We start from the raw sequence: 16,161 nt of genomic DNA on the forward strand, positions 1-16,161 counted from the left end.
ACCTATGCTCACCTTAACTATGACAAAGGAGGCAAGGAAATATAATGGAGAAAAGAGAGTCTCTTCAATAAGTGGTGCTGGGAAAACTGGACAGCTACATGTAAAAGAATGAAATTGGAACACTCCCTAACACCATACACAAAGATAAACTCAAAATGGATTAAAGACCAAAATGTAAAACCAGACACTATAAAACACTTTGAGGAAAACATAGGAAGAACACTCTTTGACATAAATCACAGCAAGATATTTTCTGACCCACCCACTGGAGTAATGGAAATAAAAACAAAAATTAAAAAATGGGAACAAATGAAACAAAAGCTTTTGCACAGAGTGAAGTTAGTCAGAAAGAGAAAAACAAATATCATATATTAAAGCATATATGTGGAATCTAAATAAATGGTACAGCTGAACCAGTTTGCAATGCAGAAATGAGACACAGATGTAGAAAACAAACGTATGGACAAAAAGAGGGAAAAGCAGGGGGGGTGGGGGTGGGATGAATTTGGGTATTGGGATTGACATACATTCACTAATATGTATAAGATGGATAACTAATAAGAACCTGCTTTATAAAAAATAAAATATAATAAAATTCAAGAAAAAAAAGAGAAAATAAATGGTAAGATTGTAGATTTAAACATGACCTTATCAATAATGACATTAAATATATATGGGCTAAATACAACAATTTAAAAAAGTTACCTTAAAACCCTATGGCAAATTACCATTTTGTTGTGACACAATATTGTTGCAGACTCTTCAGGGTTAGAGAAGAGAGGGAAAAAACAAAAACGAAAAGAAAAAAATGCTTAGCTATTGAGTGAGATTTTTTTTTTAACAGCTTTACTGGAGTATAATTGTTTTACAATGGTGTATTAGTTTCTGCTTTATTACAAAGTGAATCAGCTATACATATACATATATCCCCGTATCTCCTCCCTCTTGCGTCTTCCTCCCTCCCTCCCTCCCTAACCCACCCCTCTACGTGGTCACAAAGCACAAAGCTGATCTACATGTACTATGCAGCTGCTTCCCACTAGCTATCTATTTTACATTTGGTAGTATATATAAGCCCATGCCACTCTCTCACTTCGTCCCAGCTTACCCTTCCCCCTTCTCGTGTCCTCAAGTCCATTGTATACGTCTGCATCTTTATTCCTGTCCTGCCCCTAGGTTCTTCAGAAACTTTTTTTTTTTAGATTCCATATATATGTGTTAGCATATGGTATTTGTTTTTCTCTTTCTGACTTACTTCACTCTGTATGACAGACTCTAGATCCATCCACCTCACTACAAATAACTCAGTTTTGTTTCTTTTTATGGCTGACTAATATTCCATTGTATATATGGCCCCAACTTCTTTATCTATTCATCTGTCAGTGGACACTTAGGTTGATTCCATGTCCCAGCTATTGTAAATAGAGCTGCAATGAACATTGTGGTACATGACTCTTTTTGAATTATGGTTTTCTCAGGGTATATGCCCAGTAGTGGGATTGCTGGGTCATATGGTAGTTCTAGTTTTAGTTTTTTAAGGAACCTCCATACTGTTCTCCATAGTGACTGTATCAATTTACATTCCTACCAACAGCACAAGAGGGTTCCCTTTTCTCCACACCCACTCCAGCGTTTATTGTTTGTAGATTTTTTGATGATGGCCATTCTGACTGGTGTGAAGTGATAACTCATTATAGTTTTGATTTGCATTTCTCTAATGATTTGTGATGTAGAGCATCCTTTCATATGTTTGTGGGCAATCCATATATCTTCTTCGGAGAAAAGTCTATTTAAAAGTCTTCTGCACATTTTTGGATTGGGTTGTTTGTTTTTTCGATATTGAGCTGCCTGAGCTGCTTGTATATCTTGGAGATTAATCCTTTGTTAGTTGCTTCGTTTGCAAATATATTCTCCCATTCTGATGGTTGTCTTTTCATCTTGTTTATGGTTTCCTTTGCTGTGCAAAAGCTTTTAAGTTTCATTAGGTCCCATTTGTTTATTTTTGTTTTCATTCCCATTTCTCTAGGAGGTGGTTCCAAAAGGATCTTGCTGTGATTTATGTCCTAGAGTGTTCTGCCTATGTTTTCCTCTAACAGTTTTACAGTGTCTAGCCTTACATTTAGGTCTTTCATCCATTTTGAGTGTATTTTTCTGTATGGTGTAGGGAATGTTCTAATTTAATTCTTTTACACATAGCTGTCCAGTTTTCCCAGCACCAATTATTAAAGAGGGTGTCTTTTCTCCATTTTATATTCTTGCCTGCTTTATCAAAAATAAGGTGACCATATGTGCATGGGTTTATCTCTGGGCTTCCTATCCTGTTCCATTGATCTATATTTCTGTTTTTGTGCCAGTACCATACTCTCTTGATGACTGTAACTTTGTACTATAGTCTGAAGTCAGGGAGCCTGATTCCTCCATCTCCGCTTTTCTTTTTCAGTATTGCTTTGTCTATTCAGGGTCTTTTGTGTTTCCATACAAATTGTGAAATTTTTTGTTCTAGTTCTGTGAAAAATGCCATTGGTAGTTTGATAGGGATTGCACTGAATCTGTAGATTGCTTTGCATAGTATAGTCATTTTCACAACTTTGATTCTTCCAATCCAAGAATATGGTATATCTCTCCATCTGTTTGTACCATCTTTAATTTCTTTCATCAGTGTCTTATAGTTTTCCGCATACAGGTCTTTTGTCTCCTTAGGTAGGTTTATTCCAGGTATTTTATTCTTTTAGTTGCAATGGTAAATGGGAGTGTTTCCTTAATTTCTCTTCCAGATTTTTCATCATTAGTGTATAGGAATGCAAGAGATTTCTGTTCATTAATTTTGTGTCCTGCTATTTTACCAAATTCATTAATTACCTTTACTAGTTTTCTGGTACCATCTTTAGGATTCTCTATGTATGGTATCATGTCATCTGCAAACAGTGACAACTTTACTTCTTCTTTTCCAGTTTAGATTCCTTTTATTTCTTTTTCTTCTCTGATTGCTGTTGCTAAAACTTCAAAACTATGTTGAATAATAGTAGTGAGGGTGGGCAACCTTATCTTCTTCCTGATCTTAGTGGAAATGATTTCCGGTTTTCACCATTGAGAATGATGTTGGCTGTGAGTTTGTCATATATGGCCTTTATTATGTTGAGGTAAGTTCCTCTATGCCTACTTGCTGGAGGGTTTTTATCATAAATGGGTATTGAATTGTGTTGAAAGATATTTCTCCCTCTATTGAGATGATCATATGGATTTTCTCCTTCAGTTTGTTAATATGGTTTATCACATTGATTGATTTGCATATATTGAAGAATCCTTGCATTCCTGGGATAAACCCCACTTGATCATGTTGCATGATCCTTTTAATGTGCTGTTGGATTCTGTTTGCTAGTATTTTGTTGAGGATTTTTGCATCTATGTTCATCAGTGATATTGGCCTGTAGTTTTCTTTCTTTGTGACATCTTTGTCTGGTTTTGGTATCAGGGTGATGGTGGCCTCGTAGAATGAGTGTGGGAGTGTTCCTCCCTCTGCTATATTTTGGAAGAGTTTGAGAAGGATAGATGTTAGTTCTTCTCTAAATGATAGCTTTCGCCTGTGAAGCCATCTGGTCCTTGGCTTTGTGTGTTGGAAGATTTTTAATCACTGTCTCTATTTCACTGCTTGTGATTGGTCTGTTTATATTTTCTATTTCTTCCTGGTTCAGTCCCTGAAAGTTGTGCTTTTCTAAGAATTTGTCCATTTCTTCTAGGCTGTCCATTTTATTGGCATACAATTTCTTGTAGTAATCTCTCATGATCCTTTGTATTTCTGCAGTGTCAGTTGTTACTTCTCCTTTTTCTTTTCTAATTCTATTGATTTGACTCTTCTCCCTTTTTTTCTCTTGAGTCTGTCTAATGGTTTATCAATTTTGTTTATCTTCTCAAAGAACCAGCTTTTAGTTTTATTGATGTTTGCTACTGTTTTCTTCATTTCTTTTTCATTTCTTGCAGATCTGATTTTTATTATTTCTTTCCTTCTGCTAACTTTGGGAGTTTTTTGCTCTTATTTCTCTAATTGCTTTAAATGTAAGGTTAGGTTGTTAATTTGAGATGTTTCTTGTTTCTTGTGGTAGGACTGTATTGCTATAAACTTCCCTCTTAGAACTGCTTTTGCTGCATCCCATGGGTTTTGGGTCGTTGTGTTTTCATTGTCATTTGTTTCTACATATTTTTTGATTTCCTCTTTGTTTTCTTCAGTGATCTCTTGGTTATTTAGTAGTGTATTGTTTAATCTCCATGTGTTTGTATATTTTACAGATTTTTTTCCTGTAATTGATATCTAGTCTCATAGCATTGTGGTTGGAAATGATACTTGATATGATTTCAATTTTCTTAAATATACCAAGGCTTGATTTGTGACCTAAGTTATGATGTATCCTGGAGAATGTTCCTTGAGCACTTGAAAAGAAAGTGTATGCTATTATTTTGTGATGGAATGTCTTATAAATATCAATTAAGTGAATCTTGTTTAATGTATCATTTAAAGCTTGTGTTTCCTTATTTATTTTTATTTTAGATCATCTGTCCATTTATGAAAGTGGGGTGTTAATGTCCCCTGCTATGATTCTGATACTGTCAATTTACCCTTTTGTGGCTATTAGCATTTGCCTTATATATTGAGGTTCTCCTTTGTTGGGTGCATAAATATTTACAATTGTTATAACTTCTTCTTGGCTTGATCCCTTGATCATTATGTAGTGCCCTTCTTTGTCTCTTGTAATAGTCTTTATTTTAAAGTCTATTTTGTCTGATATGAGAATTGCTACTCCAGCTTACTTTTGATTTCCATTTGCATGGAATATCTTTTTCCATCCCCTTACTTTCAGTCTGTATGTGTCCCTAGGTCTGAAGTGTGTCTCCTGTAGACAGCATATATACAGGCCTTGTTTTTGTATCCATTCAGCCAGTCTGTCTTTTGGTTGGAGCATTTAATCCATTTACATTTAAGGTAATTATCAATATGTATGTTCCTAGTACCATTTTCTTAATTCATTTGGGTTTGTTATTGTAGGTCTTTTCCTTCTCTTGTGTTTCCTTCCTAGAGAAGTTCCTTTAGCATTTGTTGTAAAGCTGGTTTGGTGGTGCTGAATTCTCTTAGCTTTTGCTTGTCTGTAAATGTTTTAATTTCTCTGTCAAATCTGAATGAGATCCTTGCCGGGTAGAGTAACCTTGGTTGTAGGTTTTCCCTTTCATCACTTTAAATATGTCCTGCCACTTCCTTCAGGCTTGCAGTGTTTCTGCTGAAGGATCAGCTGTTAACCTGATGGGGATTCCTTTGTAGGTTATTTGTTGTTTTTCCCTTGCTGCTTTTAGTGTTTTTTCTTTGTATTTAATTTTTGATAGTTTGATTAGTATGTGTCTTGGCATGTTTCTGCTTGGATTTATCCTGTATTTGACTCTCTGTGCTTTCTGGACTTGATTAACTATTTCCTTTCCCATATTAGGGAAGTTTTCAACTATAATCTCTTCAAATATTTTCTCAATTCTTTTCTTTTTCTCTTCTTCTTCTGGGACCCCTATAATTCGAATGTTGGTGAGTTTATTGTTGTCCCAGAGGTCTCTGGGACTGTCCTCAATTGCTTTTATTCTTTTGTCTTTATTCTGCTCTGCAGTAGTTTTTTCCCCTATTTTATCTTCCAGATCAGTTATCCATTCTTCTGCCTAGGTTATTCTGCTACCGTTTCCTTCTAGAGAATTTTTAATTTCATTTATTGTGTTGTTCATCATTGTTTGTTTGCTCTTTAGTTCTTCTAAGTCCTTGTTAAACGTTTCTTCTATTTTCTCCATTCTATTTCCAAGATTTTGGATTATCTTTATTATCAATACTCTGAATTCTTTTTCAGGTAGACTGCCTATTTCCTCTTCATTTCTTTGGTCTGGTGGCTTTTTATCTTGCTCCTCCATCTGTTGTGTGTTTCTTTGTCTTCTCATTTTGCTTAACTTACTGTGTTTGTGGTTTCCTTTTCGCAGGCTGCAGGTTCATAGCTCCTATTGTTTGTGGTGTCTGCCCCCAGTGGCTAGGGTTGGCTCAGTGGGTTGTGTAGGCTTCCTGGTGGAAGGGACTAGTGCCTGTGTTCTGGTGGTTGAGGCTGGATTTGTCTTTCTGGCGGGCAGGTCCACATCCAGTGGTGTGTTTTGGGGTGTCTGTGACCTTATTATGATCTTAGGCAGCCTCACTGCTAATGGGTGAGGTTGTGTTCCTGTCTTTCTATTTTTTGGCATAGGATATCCAGGACTGTAGCTTGCTGTTTGTTGAATGGAGCTGGGTCTTAATGTTGAGATGGAGATCTCTGGGAGAGCTTTCGCCATTTGATATTATGTGGAGCCAGGAGTTCTCTAGTGGACCAGTGTCCTGACCTCAGCTCTCCCACCTTCTCGGCTCAAAAGAAAAGGAAGGAAAAAAGAAAGAAAGATAGGAATAAAATAAATAAAATAAAATAAAGCTATTAAAATAAGAAATAATCATTAAAAATTAAATAATTAAAAAGTAACCAAAAAAGAAAGAAAAAGAAAGAAGAGAGCAACCAAATGAAAAAACAAATATACCAATGATAACAACTGCTAAAAACTATACTAAAAAAAAAAAAAAAAATGGACAGACAGAAGCTAGGACAAATGGTCAAATCAAAGCTATAAGACAAAATCACACACAGAAGCATACACATACACAGTCACAGAAAGAGAAAAAGGAAAATATATATATATATACATATATATATGTATATGTATATATATATATATGTGTGTGTGTGTGTGTATATATATATATATATATATATATATATATATATATATATCATTGCTCCCAAAGTCCACTGACTCAATTTTGGATGATTCGTTGTCTATTCAGGTATTCCAGAGATGCAGGGTACATCACGTTGTTTGTGGATATTTAATCCACCTCTCTTGAGGCTGCTGGGAGAGATTTCCCTTTCTCTTCTTTGTTCGCACAGCTCCCGGGATTCAGCTTTGGATTTGAACCCGCCTCTGCGTGTAGGTCGCCTGAGGGCGTCTGTTCTTCGCTCAGACAGGACGGGGTTAAAGGAGCTGCTGATTCGGGGGCTCTGGCTCACTCAGGCTGGAGTGAGGGAGGGGTACAGATGCGGGAAGATCCTGCGGTGGCAGAGGCCAGCGTGACGTTGCACCAGCCTGAGGCGCGGCATGCATTCTCCCGGGGAAGTTGTCCCTGGATCCCAGGACCCTGGCAGTGATGGGCTGCACAGGCTCCCCGGAAAGGGGGCGTGGGCAGTGACCTGCGCTCGCACACAGGCCTCTTGGCAGCGGCAGCAGCAGCCCCAGCGTCCCACGCCCGTCTCTGGGGTCCGCTCTTTCAGCCGCAGCTCGCGCCCGTCTCTGGAGCTCCTTTAAGCGGCGCTCTGAACCCCCTCTCCTCGCGCACCAGGAAACAAAGAGGCAAGAAAAGGTCTCTTCCCTCTTTGGCAGCTCCAGACTTTTTCCCGGACTCCCTCCCGGCTAGCCGTGGCGCACTAACCCCTTCAGGCTGTGTTCACGCTGCCAGTCCTCTCCCTGCGCACCGACAGAAGCCCAAGCCTCAGCTCCCAGCCCCGCCCACCCTGGCGGGTGAGCAGACAAGCCTCTCGGGCTGGTGAGTGCCGGTCGGCACTGGTCCTCTGTGCGGAAATCTCTCTGCTTTGCCCTCTGCACTCCTGTTGCTGCGCTCTCCTCCGTGGCTCCGAAGCTTCCCCCCTCCGCCACCCGCAGTCTCCGCCCGGGAAGGGGCTTCCTAGTGTGTGGAAACCTTTCCTCCTTCAGGGTTCCCTCCCACTGGTTCAGGTCCCATCCCTATCCTTTTATCTCTGTTATTTCTTTTTTCTTTTGCCCTACCCAGGTACGTGGGGAGTTTCTTGCCTTTTGGGAGGTCTGAGGTCTTCTGTCAGCGTTCAGTAGGTGATCTGTAGGAGTTGTTCCACGTGTAGATGTATTTCTGATGTATTTGTGGGGAGGAAGGTGATCTCCGCGTCTTACTCTTCCGCCATCTTGAAGGTCTCCTTGAGTGAGATTAACTGAATATCTATCATCATAATTTGCTTTTGTTATTTTTTGCAATAACATTCTAGAATTTGGCCATTATCAAGGTCTCAGGGATATCCATAGAGAATATCAAGTGGTTAACATTAATTCACTTAAAATGTATTTTTAACAACAGGAGATGAAACAAAGTGAGTTTTCAGTTAATCAAGGGCCTCAGTCCCCTGAGTGTTTGGGTTAATTTTCCTGGTGGTTAAATCTTTTAAGTCTTTTGAGATGCTTATGTCCTATCTAATACAAAAAGATCTTGGAGGCTGCTGAGAAAGTTAAGTATCATGCAGTACAATAAAAAACAAAGTAACTAGGACGAAAATAATAGTGAGATTAAGCTACAGTGTTGCATCCTACTGGTTAAAAATTCAGTCACATGAACACAACTCCTCTTGTTGTCTGTGAGTTGTTGGTCAAGTGACTTATTCTTGCTAAGCCACGAAAAGGAGTAATTGTCAGTTAAAAAAAAAGAAAAAGTGATATTAATACTTACTACATAACAATTATAGTGGGAGTTATAGAGATAATATACAGATAGCCCTGTCAAAGTGCCTGGATCAGAAAGGGCAGAATAAATTTTAGCTAGCCATAATTTTCATAATCCAACACATTTACTGGTGATAGATTTTAATTTCAGCTCTGAGTTTCTAAAGACCAAAGCAAGGAGGGAACATAATCTGTTTGCAAGATTTGAGATGCTTTTAAAGTCTGAAATAAATTTTTCTTGCATAAAATGTGATGTGGTGGGCAAGACCATAGTGATATTCTCACAACAAATTCACATCACATCTCTCAATGAGAAATAATATTTTAACTAATGAGTCGTATCCACAGCATCCACTTGGATTGTAGAAGATGATTCTACAGTCTTTTCCTTGGGTTCTTTTATTGACATCACTGATGATGTTTTGCTTTTACTAATTTGCAGTCACCATGTTGTTTGTTTCTGTTTAAATGCTTGTCCTTTATGCATAGCTAATACATAGCTGGTTATTCCTTATCTTTGGGGGCTTTTCACCCTTCCTCAGCATATAATCCTGCATCAAGACCTTCCTTTCATTCTGTTTTTGCACACAGAATATCCTGCTTACTAAGATTCAATTTTGCATTTTAGGTTGATCTTCAAGATGCTAGCCACTCATCTCCCCTAACATTCTTCAATCCTCAGGATAACATCTCTAGACCTCAAAACTAAATTTACTTTCTATTTCTCCTCAGGTCATTACTGAGAATGTTAAATAAAAAATGTGTTTCTTATTTTCTCATATAGAAAGTAGATACCAGGTGAAAAGAGACAGAGGCTGTGTTACACACATGTACACACACAGAGAAATTGCTTATTTTTGCCCACATGTGTGAACTCTTGGAAGTTAAAACTTAATACAATGTACCATGGGACACACAATTCTGATTTCATGAGATTAATGAATCACGAAGTTCCTTTAAAGATATGTGAGGATACATACCTGGACTCCAAAAGAGAGAGCTCATAACTAGCATAACCATTCCCATGCAAGAATTACGGTGTTAGTGGGAAAAAAAAACATCACCAGAGTGGCTGGGATGGAAGACCCCAAGAAGTTTCAAAGATGTGACAAACTTGTCAGTGTCATGGAGGATGACACAAAGGGTGTCATTGGTATATGTACAGAAAATAATACAGGGGGAGAGGAGGGAATGTGGGTCAGGAGCAGTCAGGCTAGAACTTTAAAGATAAGATGAAAAGGCAAAATGCCCTCAGAAACTGTGAAAGGGGTCTGAAACCAGCAGTATGAACACTAATGGGGCAATTGAAAGGCCAAGCACTGCCCTTTGTACCCCTCAAACCCAGAGGTCCACAGTCTCTTCTGCTGACTGACCTCTTCCTTGATTCTTTGTTCATAAAGCCACAACCTGCAGGCCACAGAGCATTCTTTATCTATGTGGAGAAGATGGGGCAACAGGGGAGGGCCCTTCACTGCCTATTCAGTCATATTTGTATTTTATCAATATATATAAATTCAAGTTCTAAGAGCCTTTTCTGAAAACCTGTTCCTTTCTTACATTCTTTCCCTATATGGTTCAATAGGTAGTTTTCAGTCACTATTCAATAAGCAAAGAGTTGCTGCTAATCAGTATTTCTTAGAGTTTATCATTACACTTGCCATTGGCTCAGAGGATTGACTATTATCTGAGGCACAAAGCACAGGGGCCCAGATAGCCATACTTTGTGTATCACAGGCCATTGCATCCTTCCTCCCATAACCTAGCTTGTTGATAATGGTTCACTCTGTATGAGCAGCTAGCTAAGTGTAACCTAGACCCCAAATCAGTGTCATCAACCCCTGCAACGTGTGACAGTCTGTTCGGTTTGACCCATCAGTCAGCTGTTGGTTCACATTACCACCTCCTAAGCTGGCCCAGGAGTAATTCTTGGCACTTTGTCACCATCCTTGCCCACCTTCAGTTTATATCCATCCCTCCTGTACCTAAAGAAAAGGTAAAGTTGGTTGATGTTTTAGAACTGGAGAAAAGTTCACCTTCCGAATAAGTTAAAAAAAAAATTTTGTCTCTTCCTTTTGTCTCTGTGTCTAAATGGGCATGCCTCACTAATTATAACCAGCAAACTTAAAGTTAGAAATAATGTTATCATTTGTTACATTGAAAACAGTATTATGTTACATTGTCATGATCATGATTTATATTCTAAGAAAGAATATAGAGATCACAATATTAGGATCTCCCAAGTTACTAAAAAGACCTTGGTACTCTCTAAATGTACTGAAAAAATACATACAAAGTTATATATGCAACAAATATTTAATAACTGCCTGTTATATCCAGGATCTATGTTAATTGCTGGGAATACAACGTTAAATGACATTCAGTATCAGTCTTCTAGAAGCCTATACACCAAGATACATAGTATAGATGGAAAGATCCAAAGAATGTGCCTCAGGCTAGATTCTTCTTTCTCTGTGCCTCAGTTTCCCCATCTATAAACTAGGGATTGAAATAGAACAGAGTATTTCCAATTTTTAAAAAACAATTTTTTCAGGGCTTCCCTGGTGGCGCAGTGGTTGGGAGTCCGCCTGCCGATGCAGGGGACACGAGTTCGTGTCCTGGTCCGGGAAGATCCCACATGCCGCGGAGCAGCTGGGCCCGTGAGCCATGGCTGCTGAGCCTGCGCGTCCGGAGCCTGTGCTCCGCAACGGGAGAGGCCACAACAGTGAGAGGCCCACGTACAGCAAAAAAAAAAAAAAAACAATTTTTTCTTCCCCATATTGTTCCAGTAAAATCATATTTAAAACTTCCATAGATGAAACATATAAAGTGATTGACCTATGAACTGTAACAAAAATATTTTAATATGTAAAAGCTACTATTTTAAAGAATAAAGAATGAATTTATTTTCTAAACAAACAAATTTTAGCTGGAATTTCTCAGAAACATTTATTTTAAATTAATTTGAATCAATTCTGGCACTTATGTAGTAAGATTTCAAAAAATTCTTGCTAAATGAATATGTGAAAAAAACAAATGAGTACATTGTACCACAGATAACCTTAATATCTTCTGTACATGTGTTTGGATTCTTTAATATTGTATTTCAGAAATATCTTCCAAGATGAAATGACCCTTACAAATGGAAACAGATACTTTATGACTTCTATATTTTAACTTTTTCTCTTTGAAAAATAGATTAGATGATAAAGGCCAAGTGGCTCGCATCAACTTCAATAATGCAACTAGAGACACAATATTTGACGTACCTGTTGAAAGAGTTCAGCCTTTTTATGCTGCTCTGAAGGAGTTTGTTGACCTCATGAATTGTAAAGAATTCAAGTTTACTTTCAAGATGAACCCAGGTCAGTGAACACATTTTCTCAGACAACTGAAAGAATGGATTTTCTTCAACCTTAACCATTTAGCACAATATCTAGAGCAGTGTTTCTCAAACATGGCATGTGGAACACTAACAACAGAGTCTTGGTGAGCAGCCAACTTGCTTAAATAGCAGACTCCTGGCCCCTACCCTTCCTCTAAATTGACTCTCCAGACTTTAAAATACTTATTTTAATAAGTCCCTAGGTAATCCTTAAGCACACCAAAATTTAATAACCTCTAACCTAAAGAATAAATATTGAAAGACAAGCTACAGACCAAATAAAATCTCATGCCTGATATTAAGACTGATGACTTATATTTTCTATTTTGATAGCCAATCAATACAAACTGAAACCTGTACTTAATTCTTCTATCTTGGCAAATACATAAAATTATCTCCATGAGCCTCACTCTAAAGTACATGAGTAGGGTTTACTCATTACTCTTATCTGATCTGGTAAACATGGTGCTACCTGAAATAAAGTAGTACTTGAAGTATTCCAGCCACTTGGATAAAGGAGCAGAAAGCACTATGGTTTGTCTGGACCATCTCTACTCAATAAAGTGACATCAAACTTGAGGCTTTTGATATCTAAAATAAAAAGCATAATTTCTCCCTCCTGCTGATTGGGCCAAGTGGAAGATACTTTTCATGTGTGATTATTTTTTGAATTGATCTTTGGTATAATAAGATAATACTAGAAATCTCCATAAATCCGCTGCTATGAAGTCAACACCAAGTTGAGTTTAAGAGCAGCAACATGTAAAATGGAAATACCATGGGAGAAAAATACCCCCAAAATAGGAGTTGGAATTCAAGCTTCACCATTCAATGGCAGTGTGTCTCATGGCAAGTGCCTCAACTGCTCAGAGCTTCAGTTTTCTCATGTATGAAAATATGAGATAATACTCTCCTTTCAAGATTTTTATGAGGCAAAGAAATTATGTACATAAAATACTAGGAACATGAAAGACAAACCAAGAATGTCACTACCCTTATAATTGTTTGAAGCTGTTAAAGTAGAAATAAATACTTCTTAAGTCAGGAGGAGAAAAACAAATACCATATGATATCACTTATATGTGGAATCTAAATTGTGACACAAATGAAACAGACTCACAGACATAGAGAACAGACTTGTGATTGTCAATGGGGAGAAGGTTGGGGAAAGGGATGGATTGGACATTTGGGGTTAGCAGATGAAAACTATTATATATAGAATGGATGAACAACAAGGTCCTACTATATATCACAGGGAATTATATTCAATATCCTGTAATAAACCATAATGGAAAAGAATATAAAAAAGAATGTATATATAAGTGAATCACTTTGTTGTACAGCAGAAATTAACACAATATTATAAATCAACTATACTTCAATTAAAAAAAAAGCACTTCTGAGTAAGAGATAAGTAACCATCAGGAAGAACAATTCAAAAGTTTTATACAGAGATAATACTTTAAGTAAGAATTATAAAAAGTGTCTAAAAGGACCCCCCAAGCTATGTAGTTCAAATGTCAAAAGGTCTAAAGCAGTCTCCATTCAGTGGGCCTGATTTGTATGAAAAAGCAAATGTGCAGTTTTATGTAAAGAAATAAACATGTTGCGTCTTGATGTGAACCAAGTAGCAATGCTGTTTTGCAGTTTACATTTTCTAGCTCAGCAAATCATTTACACACAGAATTATATTCATATTGAAAAAAATCTTCTGTCTAGGTGATGTGATTACCTTTGATAACTGGCGCTTACTTCATGGCCGACGGAGCTATGAAGCAGGAACTGAGATATCCCGCCATCTAGAAGGAGCTTATGCCGACTGGGATGTGGTCATGTCAAGGCTTCGTATCTTAAGGCAGAGTGTCCGGAATAGAAACTGAATCTCCTGTCGATAAGATTCCAGTGAGTGTATTTTATAAGATATGGCAAGGTTATTTGTCTTCACAGGCCATGAGCCATGTCAGTAACACATTAATTTCTTTAACACAAGAGTTCTCTTTTCTTTGTAGTCATATACACTGCCAACTTTTTAGATGTTGTAGCCATGCTCTCTCTTTTTCAAATAAAGCATCTCTTCTGTCCAATTGCTTATATGATCTAATTTATTTTGCCCATCTGTGAGAGTCTCCAGAATGCCTTCAAATAGTTTTGTATCAAAGTCTTTCTTCAAGTAAGGCTTCTTTTAAATAAAGCTTTTGTTTCAAATAAAGGTTGTGTTTCAAACAAAACTTGTCTCAAAACATATTTCTGCTCTGTTGCCTGGAGGGTCTCATATTCCATGACTTCATATGACTGTCTTTAGCATGCTTGGGAAGAGGCTTCATATTTTCAAAGATCTCTTTTGTTTACTCTTATTACAGAATTACATGACCCCAATTTCCAGACCTCACCAACCTGGTGATCTCAGCATTTCTTTTAATACCTAAATTATGATACCAAATCCAAGAATATGCCAAATGAAAAGAAAATCTAGTTCCACCCCCCACCAAGTTGCTCTTGCCCCAAATAAATACTCCCAAGCACTGCCAGCATAGCTTACCCCTGTCCGTGGATCAGTTCTCCTCACTCCTTGCCTTTAACTAATAACTAGAAAAGGTAGAACCAAGATGCATGCAACACTCATAAGTGGACATGATGTTTGTTAACCTCTGGACAGCTTGACTTGCTGGTCTTGGCTTCTTTATGGCCACTGCCTTGCCTCCAGTGATGGAACACAGGTGTCACCACCAGCCATGAAAGTTCCACTCCGGTTGTGCCCAGTCCCTTCCCTACCTCTGCCGAAAAGGGGAGTCTCAGCATTTCCATTTGCTGAAATCCTGGTAGTACATAGATTTTTAGTCCATACATTTTGGGACCTAACCAAGCCTCCTATTTCAAAAGTCTTAATCACTGCCACCGCTGTAGAGCTCTACCTGTCACCTTAAGACCGAGTGAAAACACTACATCCATCCATGCTTTAACTTTTGTTTCACACTCATAGTGCGCCCATGGCACTGGGAGTCTGGATCAAAAGTGTCTTAGGCCTATGTCAGCACACTCCTCTATTTTCTGAACTCTGGTAGTAAGTCCACATCGCCTGCCAAGGCTCCTCTTTCTCTTGGAACGCTGCCCTTTTCTGGGGCCTTCTTTGTCCTTTCCCATCATCTGGTCTTGCCTGAGGCTACTATAGTACACCACACATGTTTGATTCCTCTATACTTCAAATGAAGTGGGTTGGGTTCTCAGTCCCACCTCTCCTAAGAGACTCCTAGAATGAAAACAGGTAAGTTCAATGGGGGCATGGCTTGATTTGAAGAGGCTGCATTCAATACCTGAAAACAAATAAGTTTCTGGACTAACCCTAGCTCCATCCATTTACAGCATCTAAACCACAAGCACTTGCAACACTAAAGTGACTTGTTACACTTTTATTCATTCGACAGATATTTAATCACATACCTGGTATATATCAGGCACACTGCTAGACTAAGGACATAGAAGGACTTGGGATGTTCCTGCTTATAGTCTGGTAGAGGAACAGATAAGGATGTAGATGACGATGTATTATGTTAACAGAACCGTTCATAGGAAGGCAACCAATACTGGGGAGGTTAATGAAAGCTTCAGTGTAAATTGAATGAGTGTTAACAGTAGTTTTCCTGGCAAAGATGGGAAAATGACTTTCCAAGTCAAAGGGCAGAAAAGGCACAGAGAATTGAAAGTGGTCACAGTGCAGGCACTGAGAGAGTAGAACATAGCAGGGTTGTAAATCCTGGGATTGGATGCCTAGGTTCAAATTGTAATAATGATAATCAGTTAACTATGTGTCTTTGGACAAATAACTTCTTCCCTTAAGCCTCAGATTTCTGTCTATATATGAGACTAATAACAGTTCTTATCTCATTAAATTTTTATGTGGATTAAGTAAAAGTTCATGTAGAGCAGTGTTTTCCCAAGCTTCTCAGATGATAAGAGTCGTGTGTGTGTGTGTGTGTGTGTGTGTGTGTGTGTGTTTAATACAACTTCCCAGACTCAGTCCCTGAAGACTATGACTCAGTGGATCTGGGCTAAGAACTAGGGACTGTATTTTGAGCAAAGATCCCAGGTGATAGGCATCAGCAGAGAAGTTTGGAAAATATTAATGTAAAGCATTTAGCATGGTTCCTAGCTGAGGGTACACACTCAATAGATGTTAACTATAATTAGATATAATAACAGAGGTTGTAGAGGGAGAGGGTAGATAAGGA

General features: G+C 38.2%; 1 protein-coding gene across 2 annotated transcripts in view; it reads left to right on the top strand.

Moving 5' to 3' along the window:
- Positions 1-14,153, top strand: part of BBOX1 (gamma-butyrobetaine hydroxylase 1) — a 76,393-nt gene extending 62,240 nt beyond the window's left edge. For both annotated transcript variants that reach the window (XM_081239627.1, XM_081239626.1), the window contains 2 exons: positions 11,749-11,915; positions 13,655-14,153. In XM_081239627.1, coding sequence (XP_081095753.1) covers positions 11,749-11,915; positions 13,655-13,815 — 328 coding nt within the window. In that variant the 3' untranslated portion in view covers positions 13,816-14,153. The remainder of the gene's footprint in view (positions 1-11,748; positions 11,916-13,654) is intronic.
- Positions 14,154-16,161: the final 2,008 nt, after the last annotated feature.

This window comes from Mesoplodon bidens (assembly GCF_964165515.1).
Source record: "Mesoplodon bidens genome assembly, chromosome: 7".
Lineage (NCBI taxonomy): Eukaryota > Metazoa > Chordata > Mammalia > Artiodactyla > Ziphiidae > Mesoplodon > Mesoplodon bidens.